Source organism: Sinocyclocheilus grahami, unplaced genomic scaffold (genome assembly GCF_001515645.1).
Source record: "Sinocyclocheilus grahami isolate Dianchi unplaced genomic scaffold, SAMN03320097.WGS_v1.1 scaffold54.1, whole genome shotgun sequence".
NCBI lineage: Eukaryota > Metazoa > Chordata > Actinopteri > Cypriniformes > Cyprinidae > Sinocyclocheilus > Sinocyclocheilus grahami.
In genome coordinates this window covers 3,658-19,127 of record NW_015505233.1, presented here as the reverse complement: position 1 = coordinate 19,127, position 15,470 = coordinate 3,658, and the positions used below count along the sequence as shown (strand labels likewise).

The 15,470-nt window shown below is 35.8% G+C and overlaps 1 protein-coding gene across 1 annotated transcript in view; it reads left to right on the top strand.

Moving 5' to 3' along the window:
- The window catches only part of LOC107583612 (disheveled-associated activator of morphogenesis 1-like), a 66,068-nt gene that overhangs the window by 48,527 nt on the left and 2,071 nt on the right, over positions 1-15,470 (top strand). The window contains exons 4-19 of the mRNA XM_016269898.1: positions 2,422-2,493; positions 2,897-3,034; positions 3,332-3,453; positions 3,544-3,610; positions 3,692-3,809; positions 4,613-4,751; positions 4,923-4,929; positions 5,488-5,595; positions 5,831-5,857; positions 7,055-7,152; positions 7,980-8,064; positions 8,912-9,018; positions 10,219-10,307; positions 10,426-10,594; positions 10,681-10,857; positions 14,482-14,692. Coding sequence (XP_016125384.1) covers positions 2,422-2,493; positions 2,897-3,034; positions 3,332-3,453; positions 3,544-3,610; positions 3,692-3,809; positions 4,613-4,751; positions 4,923-4,929; positions 5,488-5,595; positions 5,831-5,857; positions 7,055-7,152; positions 7,980-8,064; positions 8,912-9,018; positions 10,219-10,307; positions 10,426-10,594; positions 10,681-10,857; positions 14,482-14,692 — 1,734 coding nt within the window. The remainder of the gene's footprint in view (positions 1-2,421; positions 2,494-2,896; positions 3,035-3,331; positions 3,454-3,543; positions 3,611-3,691; positions 3,810-4,612; positions 4,752-4,922; positions 4,930-5,487; positions 5,596-5,830; positions 5,858-7,054; positions 7,153-7,979; positions 8,065-8,911; positions 9,019-10,218; positions 10,308-10,425; positions 10,595-10,680; positions 10,858-14,481; positions 14,693-15,470) is intronic.

The following is a 15,470-nucleotide window of genomic DNA, read 5'->3' as shown; positions in this document are numbered from 1 at the left end:
TTACTTATTTATTTGATTTGGGGCTTGTTTTAAAATTTCAATTTAGTTTTGTTATTTACATTTACATTGTATTTAAATTTTGTTATTTAGCAAACGCTTTTATCCAAAGCAACTAACAAATGAGGATAATAAAAGCAATCAAAACCAACAAAAGATCAATAATTTACAAGTGCTATGTTAGTATATTATTATAGCGTTAGCCTATATTATAATTTCACAAAGAAATGTACAGTATTTTGTCCAAGCAATAATAAATGGACGCATTTAATTTATAATTTGTCTTAAATCTCATTTTGTTAAAAAAAATTGTGAATCGAATCGTAAAATCAAAATCGTGAATCGAATCGTGAGTTGAGTGAATCGTTACATCCCTACTTGTTAGGCTACGTTCACACTGCAGGCAAATGTGGCCCAAATCTGATTTTTTTGCTCACACGTGACTCGGATCTGTTTTAGTCACGACAGTGTGAACAGCACAAACTGCATGGAATCTGACTGAATTACTTTTTCTTTTTTTTTCTTTTTTTACTCGCAATTAAGTGTATATCTCACAATTCAAACTTTTTTCTCAGATTTGAGTTTCTCACAATTTTGAGTTTACAACTTACTTAACATACAATTGTGAGTGTATAATTCGAAATTGTGAGATATAAACTCACAAATCAGAGGGGAAAAAAATAATTGCAAGATGTTAACTCAAGTTTATAACTTTAAATTGTGAGTTATAAATTCAAAGTTCTGAGAAGAAAAGTCCCAATTTTGTGAGATGTGTTTTGTGAAAGAAAAGAAAGTCAGATTTGTGAGAAAAAGTGGCAATTACCTTTTTTTATTTTTTATTCCATGGTGGAAACAAACTTCCATATCTTTCACTGTATTTTATTTTATTTTATTTTACACCCAACCTGTCTCAGAAAAATGAGTATGCTACATTATCCCAGCTCCATAAAACACTGAATGCAGCGTGTCAGCCAACTACACCTGTAAGGCCTGAATCAAATCTCCTCCCAGTGGAGTTTTGGGGTCTGAGCAACATGTGGAACCAGCACCGTGCAATATAATGAGTGCTAAAACTACCATCAAGATGTTGAGGCCAAAGTACATGTGAATGTCTGGTATGAAGTATTTGTGTTAATAATAACCATAATGAGATCTTTCTCACCCTGCGTTTTGGTTTCAAGCTATACTTTTATTAATCTCTAAACCCCTATGGTCCAAAATAGTTTAGTTAAATTGTGTAATTGCAGAATGTGGTTATAAAACAATGGGTGGACTTGTTAAATAAGATTCCTGGAAGCTTATGGGCTCATGTGGTGCGTGAAACCCCCCAAAACAACCCCAATTCCCAATTCCAAACTTAGCCTGGCCAGCACAAGTCAATCTTAGCTTGAAAGAGCAAGCAGCTGCTATATTATAGACACTTGAGCATAGCACAAAACACTGTGGTATTGTTTCCCAACCCCAGGCTTTGCATTACTCAGTTACTCTGGGAAAAGGCATGTTTTGGACTGAATTGTAGCCTTTTAACACTCTGCCAGAGCGTTTAACTCAACATTAGGAGTAGAGTAGTGCCGAAGCTCAGTGTCTTGTGTCTGTTTTCAGGTAACAAGGAGCATCTCAAGCAAGGTGTCAGCTGTGGACACTCACACACGTAAAATATATCAGTTCACAAGCGCTTTTGGATTGTTGGATGCAATTTTGTGGGAATCGCAGTGGTTAGATAAGATATGTTCTCACACATTGTGGCTGTGGAAGTGCTTGAGAACCTGGCAGTACAAAGAGATCTGTGTTGGTGTGGAGGACAGTACAGTGACGTTTGTGTGTCAGACGCTTGCAGTTTCAAATCAGAATTCACCCAATTAACTTTCTTGTTGTGTATGATTCATCTGCCTGTTATTCTAATTAAAAAAATGTCTTCATAATCTTGTGTAAACCCTTCTTATTTTTTTAATTCCTTCTTTTCAACATCCACTCACATGTCTGTCTCTTTTTTCGTTCTATCATTCTATAATTCTATAATTCTGTCGTTATCTATCTATCTATCTATCTATCTATCTATCTATCTATCTATCTATCTATCGTTCTATCATTCTATCTCTCTATTGTGCTATCGCTCTATCTATTGTTCTATCTATCGTTCTGTTGTTCTCTCTATCATTCTATCTATTTATTGGTGTATCATTCTTTGTCTATCTATCATTCCATCGTTTGTTCTTTCTATCATTCTATCTGCCATTCTGTCTATTTACCTATCTATCCAAACATATTGTGCTGTATAATCATTGTTTTAGAATAATTAGTGTTTGCCTAACATTTTCGATTATATTTTTCAGTTTTTTTTTTAAGGTTGAAAATTTCTATCTGTTTATATAGATGTGTGTTCATATGATTTCAGTATCCAGGCTAATCTTTAGTTTTTTATAGGAACAGGAAGAGAATAAGGGGGCGACCAGCTGGCCTGAATTCTACATCGATCAGATCAATTCTATGGCTGCTGTAAGTATGACTAACAAACTAGACAGCAAATAATGAACACTTCCCTGACCACACTCATTTCCGTCTTTGCCCTGAGGACATAAAAGTCTCTTAGTCAAGAGGGAGTCATTAAACTCACATATGTTGCCCTTAAGGAAGTTGTTGGGGATGTAGGTGTTGATCAAGTGGTAAACAACTATAAATATTTCATAGCGCAAAGGGTGCTGATGCTCAGATAATTGGTGAAGCTATAAATTCATTCACATGTTATAGCACACTTTTCCTTTTGTATTACAGCTAAACTTTTTTTGTGGTGATTTTTTTTCCCAGTTTATATGCAGTTAGATAATTTAACAAAACTCTTACCTGGCAAACTTTGGACAGTCCATTAATTATTCGCCTCCATTTTAAATATCACCACCAGAGAAAGTCCCTGCTGGCCCTAGAGAAGGAGGATGAGGAGGAGAGGAATAAGACTATAGAGAGCTTGAAAACTGCTCTCCGCACACAGCCAATGAGGTACTGCCTTACACACACACACACACACACACACACTCTATGGGTCATTCCATGACAGTATAATTCTTTTTAATTACTCTGATTAAGCACATTGCCTTACACATGGCTGTGTGCAAATGGAGCATCTCTCTTTCACTTAGTGCTTCATTAAATTGTGTTAAGTGCATACAGTACTCTGTCTTTGCAGAGTATTAGATCTATTGCTCTATTCCTGTTGTGCTGAGACTGATTCGTTTATGCTCTTTGCATAATAATATGAAGTGCATCTCACAAAAAAATTCTGATATCACACCAAAATCAGTAGGAAAAAAATCGAAAAAACATAGATTTTCATTAATAGTCAATCATTTTTTTGTTTCTTCACTATTCAATTATTTTTTTCCTGCGGTATGAATTTCTAATGCTGGGCATCCAACCAGTGATTGATAAATTACGGTCCCATGAAAACTCCACGTTAGATCGGTAAGTGCTGTATTTTGAGACGCATCATCCTCAAGTACTTGGCCGGGTTGTGTTGAGCTTAACATGCAGTCGTCTTTTATTACTCTTCAGGCATTTGGACTTCTTTGAGATGCTACGAAATGAAGATGAATTAGCCCTCGCTAAGCGGTTTGAAAATGTACGCTTGCTGTCTTAATTTGCCTCTAAATACAGGCCCTTTTTTTCAATAGTAATTTTATTGTCTCTTTGTTTGGTTCAGGTTCATATAGACACTAAAAGTGCTACTCAGGTGTTTGATCTCATCCGAAAGAGGATAAACCACACGGACGCCTTCCCACACTTTATGTCCGTCTTGCAGCACTGTCTTCATATGCCTTGTGAGTGATGCCACTTCCCCTGACCCTGCCACAACAGTGTGAACAAACAGACATATCATAATATTACCACATCATAACGAGTGCCACTAAAGAATACAAAATAATACCATGGCACATTATTTTGAACATGGCCCTATAGTAAAACCATGTGTTTTGATGTTTTTTTTTTATGAAAACGTAATTGCTTTTAGTGAATTTTAGTCAGCATTAAATTACATTGTACATTACCATTCGAAAAGTTTGGGGTCAGTAAGATATCTTTTATTACATTTTTTTATTATTTCTTATTTTTTTAAGGAATTTATACTTTTATTCAGCCAGAATGCCTTAAATTGATGACAGTAAAGACAAAAGATTTATAGTTCAAATAAATCCTGAATAAAAAGTAGTTACCACAGATATATTAAGCAGCAGAACTGTTTGTTTTCAGCATTGACAAAAATAAGAACTATTTTTGAGCACCAAATCAGCATATTAGAATGATTTCTGAAGGATCGTGTGACACTAAAATTCAGCTTTGGCATCACAAGAATAAATGGCATTTTAAAATGTACTAAAATAGAAGTTAGTTATTTTATATTGTAATAATATTTCACAAGTTTTTACTGTATTTTTGATCAAATAAATGCGGCTTTGGTGAATGTAAGAGACTTCTTTCAAAAGCAATAATAAAAAAAAATTCTTACAGACCCCAAAACTTTGAATGGTAGTGTATACAGTATATATGCATTATATCAGTCACTATAATAAACATTGTGAAGTCTGCTTGGAAATGTTGACCATCATCTCTTCTCTTTACTCAGACAAAAGAAATGGAAATACTGTGCAGTACTGGCTCCTCCTCGACCGAATTGTCCAGCAGATTGTCCTGCAGAACGAGAAGGGTCATGACCCAGATGTGGCTCCCCTTGAGAACTTCGACGTGAAGAACGTAGTGCGAATGTGAGTGAGAGATACGTGTCATTACATTTAACTAAATTGTACCCTGGTGTCCTCATTTTTTCTCATTTATTAATTTCCTGAGTTTTAATACTCTCCGAAATGGCCTGTCATATAATTTTTTGATTTAAGTAATTTTGCTCAGAAAAATATAATCCCAAATCCATAATCCAGACCCAAAGTAATTTTTAAGCAAGTAACCATTCACCTGTATCTAATCACATATTAGGAAAGAGCCAGACCTCAGATTTCGTTGCTTGATGTTTATAAACAAAGACCTATTTGGATTGAACATGACATTGACTGTGTGTACAGACTAAAAAGTTGGTGGTACAAGAGTTAAAATAAACACATCTTTGTGTCATCTTTCTGCATGGGATTAATTAGAAGTGAGACACAACTTCACTTTAGTTCAAACAAGTCGAAAGCTGAGAGACGGTCTGGGACAGTTTCAGTCAAATAAAAACAAATATGCAGAATGCATATGGAAAACATTTGGTGGTTTGATCAAATGTTACAGAGCTGAAGTTTGACTCTCATTTTAAGGGGCAACTCTGATCGCTTAACATTTCGCACCAAAGTTCCTTGGTTTCCTGCTGGTCCTACCCGACCAATATGAAGTCATCTTTGTGCTTTTTATGAATTATGAATGCCAAGTTTTGTGGTTTAGGGACACATTGAAAATGAACTATTTAATTATAATTAATTAATTAATTAAAAATACATCTCTGTATTGCAGAATAAACTGGAAGGGACTGTGTGGCTGGACCTGGACGACCTCAAAGTTTTCAAACAATTGGACTTAGAGGAGATTGAGAAAACATTCTCTGCTTACCAGAGACAGCAGGTAACTCATCAGTGACATAAAGGAATGATGAGAATCCTTACATGTCTGCTCCTTTATTATAAACGTCTCACACATTGTTCCAAATGCATTCTATGAGAAATACTGCAGTGTCAGGCAGTTTCTGTCCATCCCTCTGTATTGTATCACCTTTTTTTTTCTGCATGATGTTTACTCCTGCCCTTTTATATATTTCCTGATCTAACTAACACTTTCCCGCTTCTCGCTTGCCATAAAGGACTCTCTGTTGAATATCTTTAGACAGGTAAGTGGTCTTCGGACCTGACTCTTTTTAGTTTGGTGAGGATACCATGGTAATGCCATGCTTTTCGGACATGGTATTCTTTGAAGTACTTTGTTATAGTGACATATGAATGGTTGAATCTTGCAAATACATTTTCTGGTCATATTTCACCCCAAAATCACCATTAAAATCTAATTTAAATCATATTTGATATATTAAAATTAGTTTTTGCATTAAACTGTCTGTGCTTAAATGTCATTAAAAATGTCACAATGATAAAAAAAAAATCGTAATTAGTTTTAGATATGTACTATTCTTTCAAAATATAATTTCTTATTTTGGCTTTGAAATGAAATATGACGTTTTCTTGCATTTTTGTGAGATTTACCCAAATACCATTATATAAATATTGTAATCAGTAGGTAATTTGATATCAAAGTACCATCTATTGCATAGTACTTTTCATGTAATGTTCAGTGCATTCTTTATGCAGACAATCACCAAATTGTTGTCTTTTTGTAGCATAGCTTACAATGCAATGAACCAAAAGACCTATTTCAGTTTATTAGCCAGCATTTCAAGATGTCTCTGTTCGTAATTAGCCAAGTTGGTTATGAGGCATGCAGTTGGTTTTGCATGCATCTGGAGTTTATGCAACAGCGAAGGAGACAGATTTCCACCAACTAAAAAACAAATATCCCCCTATTCTTGGACACATTCCCTTTCACCCTCTTCCTCCTCTAAATAAAACCCGACGTGCCATCGTCTAAACACGCAATTTCTTGCTGTCTGCTCCCCAGCTGGCACTAAAGAGGAAGAGATGACTGTTTTCAGCCTCTGTTGTTATGGATGTCTGGTTGTGTCATGAGTATGTTGTCCTGTGTTTGAAAAATTACTCTGTTTGGCTTTTACTTTTGAGATGGCAGGTTTCTTGTTGTTTTCACATTTCACATTTATTTCACATTTTGCTGGAGTCCAAACCTGCATTTGATTGTTTCTAATCACTATGGTTCTGCTTTTAGACTATTATGGTGTACTGAACCACGCTACGTTTGCAAACGTTTTAGTCTTTAGTGTCACACCTGACAAGCACTCAAACTTTTTTTACCGATTCGCACTAAAATCCTCAAGTGTGAAATCATTACTAGCTTGCTCTCTCAGTATTTTGCTCTTCATTTCAGTGTGATATTGACCTTCAATGCATTCCATTCTTTGCAGAAAGAATCAGAGGATGACACCGTCACTTCTAAAAAGGTCAGAGAATTGTCTGTCATCGATGGACGGCGTGCACAAAACTGCAACATTCTTCTTTCCAAGTGAGTCTGTAAATTAGGAACCCACAGCCACCATCTTTGACCATTTAAGATTCATTCACAGTAATAAAACTTCCTGCATGACTCACAATAGAACAATTCTTTGTTTACTTAAGCCATTTTGTTGACGGTTGACGATGTGTTTAAAACACAATTGCAGCCAAGCGTTTTATTCATAAAATGATCCTAGCCAGGATTTTTTTCTGTTGCATCACAAGTCGCCATAGCAGCGGCAATAAACAGAGATGCCTGTGATCTCTCCCATAAGCTCACTTTATTTGTTTGATTAAAATGTACAGCTGTTAATAAAGCCTGGAATTTAGCAATTTTAAACCTTTACTGCACCTAGAAACAATAGTTCAGTTATTTTAGAACATAGTTTTTTGTGCATACTGTATTTATTTATTTTGGTTTATTATGTATTATTTTATTTGTTATTATTTATTTGGTTTATTCATTTATTAATTTGTTTGTTTATTTTGGTGTATTTTCTTTTATTTGTTTGGCCTCATATATTTATTTTGTTTTATTTATTTAGGATTATTTCTATCTATCTGTCTATCTGTCTGTCTGTCTCTGTCTGTCATAAACTGGCCCTTTTCTATGAACATAGTCAAGGATTTTTTAATCTTTTTGCATGTTGTGGTGTTGTTTTGTTTGTTTTTTGGTGAACTATTAGATGCCAAAATGGTCAATCTCAAGGAAACTGTCATATCCCCCCAAATTCAAAAGAAAAACGATACGGAAATATGACCAGATTATTTCTTTGTATGGGTCACTCAAAAATGAGGAGTGCCACATGCACTGATTTGCTCAAATTTTCTTTGCAGGTTAAAACTATCCAACGAGGAGATCAAGAGAGCCATACTGACCATGGATGAGCAGGAAGACCTACCTAAGGATATGCTGGAGCTGGTGAGATGCATCACCACATACTCCATCACTTAGCTCACACTTTAACTCATAACTCCAGGTGGCTCATGTACAAAACAAACCTGTTTTACTTTAGTGGATTGACGTCAAACATTTCAGAACTGTGATTACTGTGATACAGCGTCTGCACAGGCTGCAAATTTAATTACATAAGCCTGACAGTCCTAGCCAGCATGCAATTATTGTTTTGCAGAAGCAATTTTGGCAAGACACCATATCATCCTTGCATTTTTGTCATTCTGACTGATGGTGAAATTTGCTGTAGTTTGTAAAAATATAAAACATACCAAAGCCTTTTAATATTGTACCAGCTTTTCACGTGCCTGAGTAAAGTCAGTTGTGAAGCACATTAATGTGGCTTTTTGTAGTTTAATTAAAACCTGATCTAGCAATGTAGCTATATTGGTAATAAAATGCAGCTTTGTATACCTCACCCTGTTTAAACTTTAAAGCAAATCACCAAATAAGAGCAGCATGTAAATGTTTGTAACATTTTCCAAATGGACTTGAAAAGCAATATAATGGCAATCAGGTTTTATAACTCAATCTGATTGCTGTTGTTTTAATCTTAACAGTTTCAAACAGTTTAATCAAACAGTTATTGTAGTGTGATGAGGATGTGTATTCCATTAATAGGGCCACATTGCATTCAAATCACTTAGAAGGCCCAGGATATCTTGTTTTTCTCTTTCATAATTTATTCTCTAATTTTATTTTATGAACAAACAGACTGTTTTTGGTACTGTACCTTTAAGACTTTTCTTTCAAAATGATTTCTGATTGGTTGGCCCAATTTAGTCATTAGTATTCTTGCTCGCTTCCCCTGCAGCTGTTGAAGTTCGTGCCAGAAAAAAGTGATGTGGACCTTCTGGAGGAACACAAACATGAGTTGGAGCGGATGGCGAAGGCAGATCGCTTCCTTCATGAGATGAGCAGGTAACCATCAATTTAGGTCATGAAAAGCCACTTTGTTTGGGACATAATAAATAGAGATAACTTTCATCAGACTGGACAGAGCCATCAAAACACACAGTATCTACTAAATGGTGTTTCCGCACAAAGTTAAAGGTGGTGTAGAGGTCAGTATGTGGAAAATAAACAGTTTTACAGGATGACATTCTTATCTTGGTCTGTTTAGTTTCATGCTATAATAATCTTTGACTTTAGTTACCAAATGTGGTTTTCTTCAGTTTGGCATAAAGCCTGAAATTGGCTGAAACAGGTCTGGAAACATGTCGTCATTTTTTGACCTCTTCATTGTGCATCGTCATTAATCTCTGTAGAATGTCAGCCCACAAGGACATAAATTTAAAAGCCACGAAGAATGGGCGGCTCCATTTATTAAAAAAATAAAATAAGTTGTAGGTGTTATTGGACTATTTTTTATTATTATTTTAATACGGCAAACAGGACCCGTCTCTCACGAACAGGCATGCTTTAACAGAACAATGAAAAACCACAGAAGAATATTTGGCTGTTCAGATGTTTTCTAGCAATGCATTATGGGTACACCCCTTGTTAGTTTTCTTTCAGTATTCAGTATGCTTTATATTTTATATGAAATATTATTTGATATCAACTACCAGTCAATTGTTTGGACACATTTATTTTTTATTTTGACTATTTTCCACATTTTGCAATAAAAGTACAGTCGTCAAAACTAAGAAATAACATAAATGATAATGTTTATTGAACTTATAGTTGATCAATTTAGCAGGAGCAATTCAAATGTATACACTATATTTGTCAGCAAAATTAATTTCAAACATTGAAGCAGAAGCCTTTAGATCAAGAGGTTTTCTTTGGACACATTTTTACTATATTCCTCTTTATATATTTTTACTATATATAATATTTTTACTGTATTCCACTTTTTACTATATTCAATTTGAATATGAAAGTCATTAAAATAATGCAAATGTTATTGTTAAATGAATCAAAACGTTAGCACTAGAAATTTGAATTTAGACCATTTGTAATTGCCACCAAAACAAATTTCATTTAAGCAGAAACCTTTAGGTTTAAGATCATAAGAAGCTTAAATTCAGCTGTATCCAAACTTTCGTCTGGAAATATAAATTAGATATTATCATACATTTGATGGTGTTTTATTTCAATTCTGCTTTTAAACCACAGAATCGACCACTACCAGCAAAGACTGCAGTCTCTTTACTTCAAAAAGAAGTTTGCAGAAAGAATAGCAGAAATCAAGCCGAAAGTGGAAGGTAAATTCTTAGACAGTTCTGTTCTCTACTAGACTTGTGTGAAATTAAGCATATACACACCTTGTAGGTTAATGCAAGGTGTAGGTGTAATATTAAAAATGCTGTTTTTCTCCCTCAGCTCTCAGTAGAGCCTCTAAGGAGGTTCTTCAGAGCAAGAATCTTCGACAGATTCTGGAGGTGGTGCTGGCCTTCGGTAACTACATGAACAAAGGCCAAAGGGGCAATGCTTATGGCTTCAAAGTGTCCTCTCTCAACAAGATCGCTGACACCAAGTCCAGCATCGAAAAGTAAGACAGGGCTTCAGTTTGTGCGAGTACTGTATATTAAATGCCTACCAGCCATGCAGTTACACAAGCTGTGTGTTTCTCAATAGGAACGTCACTCTGCTGCACTACCTGATTACCATTCTTGAGCAGAAGTACCCTAAAGTCAGCCTGATTCATGAGGATCTGCACAACGTGCCAGAAGCAGCCAAAGTCAAGTACGCACCTAAAATGATCAAGTCTCACTATTACACCCACTTAAGAGTTTCTGTGTCTCCAAAAAGAGTGTATGTAATAGAGAGATAATGTAGGAACAACACTGGGTTTGGTATAAGTTAAGCCTAATTGACAGAACTTTGTGGCATGTTGATTAGCACAAAAATTTATTTCCACTCTTGTCCCTTTAAACAAAACAAAATGTTGGCTAAAATAGTAAAGCACTTAAAATGGAAGTGAGAAGGGCCAATCTGTAAAAGTTAAAATACTCACTGTATCGACAGTACAGCAACAAGTGACAAACAATGCAATATTAGCATAATTTATTTAGTTTGAAAAACTCACTTACTGACCTTTTCTGTATAAAGCTGTATCCTATTTGTAGTGACAATGGAATGCCTTAAACCCAAAACCGGCAGTAAAAAGATGATTTAAACAGCTTCAAAGCTCAAAGGTTTTAAGAGAAGAATTAATGTAAGTGCTTTTATAAAAATCATAGGCTTTACATTTCTGCTTCTATTCATGGGATGAGTAATTATTTTTGGGGTAATCAGTGTTATACCACAAATGCTTCTTTTTTAAAGAAATAAATTATTTTGTTCAGCAAGGGCGCATTACATTGATCAAAAGTGGCAGTAAAGTATTTATAATGTTAGGATCCTGTAAAAAATGTGTCTCAGTTTTCACAAAAATATTGATAAGAAGAAATGTTTCTTGAGCAGCAAGTCAGCATGTTCGAATGATTTCTGAAAGATCATGTGACGCTGAAGAAATTCAGTTTTGCATCACAGGAATAAATTACAATTAAAATGTATTAAAACAAAAAGCTTATTCTAATTTTTCCCAATATTGCCGTTTCTATTTTTGTTCATATAAATATACCTCTGTGAGCATAAAATACGCCTTTAAAAAAATGGTTTACTTAACACCCAACTTTTCAACAGAACTTTGTATTGAACCCTGGAATATTCCTTTAACAACCAGATGTTAGGCATAAGATTAGTGCTGAGAGCCTGAACAGTTTCAGCCTATCATGTCAGCTCTCATTTTAGGGGTAATCACTGCTTTCGCTGGAGTTTATTGGGCTTCTGTCCGTCTGTGTGGACATTGAAACTGCTGGAAACATGGACCGTAATCTTTAACTGCCATAGGCTGAAGATCCGTTTCAAAGGCAGGTCGTCTCCTCTAGTCTGATCCTGCTCATGGAGCTGCACATGGGATGGATTTGATGCTGCCGCAGTGGTTGAATATTATGTTGGGATCTAGCTGGTTTTCTAAAGGGTTGGCAAAGGTACAGATTAAGGTTTGAACTTAGTGAGAAATTAAAGATCTGTCAACCATATCTGGATACCTGTCTCATTTCATTATATTCATACACTACCATTCAGAAGCTTGGGGTCAGAACGTTTTTTAATTAAGGAAATGTATATATTTATTCAACAAGGATGCAAGTGATCTAAAGTGACATTAAAGACATTTATAATGTTACGAAAGATTTATATTTCAAATAAATTCTGTTATTTTGAACTCTGTATCAAAGAATCCTGAAAAAAATTTATTGGTTTCCACAAAAATATTAAGAACAACAACATTGCAAATAATTATGTTTCTTGAGCAGCAAATCAGCATATTAAGCCTCGTACTCACCGGGACGATTATCGCGTGCGCTTATCGCCGACATTTTTCGATGCGTCTTTTGTGTTCATACTCAAGCAATTTTCTCTGGCGATGAGCCAAGTGAACGTGCAAATTCACTCTCTGACATTAGATGCCACTTAAAGAAAAACAGAAATAACCCGGTACACATCGAATCCTATTTGATCTGCAATTCCTCTCAATAACAACAAGATTTTTGTAGTCGCTGTCACGTTTGTCATAAAGCCCTTTGTGTTCAAACACCAATGAGACCAGCAGTGCTACATTCATCTTGCCTCGATGCATCTTCTTGGTCTACTTACTTCCTCTTCGTCGTTAGGTATCAATGTGTCAGCATCAATCAATGAGCGAAGACCGTTTTGTGCTTGAGCACCACCAAGTCGTGTTTTACTGTAACTTCAGCAGCTCCAGCATGTGAACAAAAGCGACAATCTCATTGGTCGGCCAGTTTTTAATGCGGCGCGTCAAACCAAAAAAACGAGCCATTAAAAAATGATGCTTTTACGCCTCGCGTTTTGCGTGTCGGTGTGCACACTCACATTGGCGCCCTTTGTTTTGTCACGAGGCGTTAAACGTCGGCGATAATCGCGCGCGATATTCGTCCCGGTGTGAACAAGCCTTTAGAATGATTTCTGAAGGATCATGTGACACTAAAGAATGGAGTAATGACTAATTAAAATTCAGCTTTGTCATCACAGGAATAAATTCAATTTGAAAAGAAATTGAAATAGAAAATGCTTATTTAAAATTTTATTTAAAGGGGTCGTTGCTAAAAAATAACATTATTTTGTGTATTTGGTGTAATGAAATGTGTTTGTGGTTTAAGGTTAAAAAACACATTATTTTCCACATACTGTACATTATTGTTTCTCCTCTATGCCCTGCCTTTCTCAATTTTTTCAAAGCTCATCGTTCTGAAAAGCGAGGTGTGCTCAGATTGGTCAGCTATCCAGTGCGTTGTGATTGGCTGAATACCTCAAGCGTGTGACTGAAATGTTCCGCCCCTTACCATACTGTGATGCCGTGTCCCGGCACGACGAGTCAAAACCAATAAACCCCATTATAAACGAGGCATTTGTTGCATCCAGTGGGGATATACAGTAATTACTGATTATAATGACTTATATTGTATTTGTGATCGGAGAAACGATGAACAACAAGCGCTACTCTATACTGCTCAAAACTCATGTTTGAATCATCAGTAGCAAATTCTTTAAATATGAAAACGTACTTACAGGCTGTGAGTCAGCATTATTTGTTAGCATCATAGACTGTATAGGGTCAGCATGGGCACAGAAGGGGAAACAGAGGAACTGAATTCACCGGAACACTGGCATTGTAGGCTACTCTACCAGGATCAGGAAACAGTCCTCGTCCTCCATAAAATGCGCTGTGCACATTTGAATATTTGGGTTGTACTGTTCTAGAACAGTGTTGTAAATACAACTTAACCACTGATTTCTAGTTGTGTCCTCTTTTGGAAGACCAAACAAAGTAGTTTCGCTTTCGCAACGAAACACAGCGTCTCCACGACATGGCGGCGGCAGCAACAATACTACAGTGAGAATCAAAGTTCCTTCTTTCTTTGTGTGAACATTTGGGCAGCGTTATGCAAATCTTCCCACACAGTGACGTAGACATGTGTTTAAACAAGGCGTTTTAGGAGGGCGTGGACAAGTCTTAACTTTTATAAAGAATATCTCTTTGTGTTTGAGACTTTAGTCTTTGCAACTTCAGGGATCTTATCTATTCACGAACAGCTTGTAACACTCCAAAGAGAAAGGAAAACTTGAAATCGCATCATATGATCCCTTTAAAATACATGGAAAACATGAAAAAAAAAAACCTTACTGACTCCAAGCCTTTAAATGGTAGTGTATATGACAAGAAAATCACTATTTTATTCTAGCAGCCTGGACAATTAGGCTGAAAAATGTAAAAAAAAAATGTATGACAATTTTTTACTTCTTTTTTTGAAATTTTTATTATTACTTACCAAGTTCAAGTACCAAAGAAAAAATAATGATTATATGACAAAGAATCACTCTCCTAAATGTCTTTGTCTTTCATTCTACACAGTTTGAGAAGGCTGTGAAGCACTTCGGTGAGGACGCCACACGCATGCAGCCTGATGAGTTCTTTGGCATCTTTGATCAGTTCCTACATGCCTTCAGTGAAGCTAAACAGGACAATGAGAACATGCAACGACGCAAGGAGGAGGAAGAGCGCAGAGCCCGCATGGAGGCGCAGGTAGTGTGTCAATAAGCATGCATTGTGTCCATCTCAAACACATCCACATGCATCCCTTTGCAAGATCCTCTCTAAATGTGTTGTACTAACACACATCATTTTGCAATATAAAAATTTGGGGTCTGTAAGATTTCATGTTTTTAAAGAAGTATTTTATTCTTACCAAGGCTGCATTTATAAGACCAAAAATATTATGAAATATTATTACAATTTAAATATTTTTTGACATGCTTTATAACATAATGTATTCCTGTGATGGCAAAGCTGAATTTTCCAGCATCATTATTCCAGTCTTCAGTGTCAATATGCTGATTTGCTGCTCAAAAAACATTTATTATTATCACTGTTGAAAACAACTGTGCTGCTTAATACACTGAACAAAATTATAAATGCAACACTTTTGTTTTTGCCCCCATTTTTCATGAGCTGAACTCAAAGATCTAAGACTTTTTCTATGTACACAAAAGGCCTATTTCTCTCAAATATTGTTCACAAATCTGTCTAAATCTGTGTTAGTGAGCACTTCTCCTTTGCCGAGATAATCCATCCACCTCACAGGTGTAGCATATCAAGATGCTGATTAGACAGCATGATTATTGCACAGGTGTGCCTTAGGCTGGCCACAATAAAAGGCCACTCTAAAATGTGCAGTTTCACATACACATACATTCAAAATGCCATCAATAAAATGTACCTGTGTTCGTTGTCCATAACATATGCCTGCCCATACCATAACCCCACCGCTACCATGGGCCACTCGATCCACAACGTTGACATC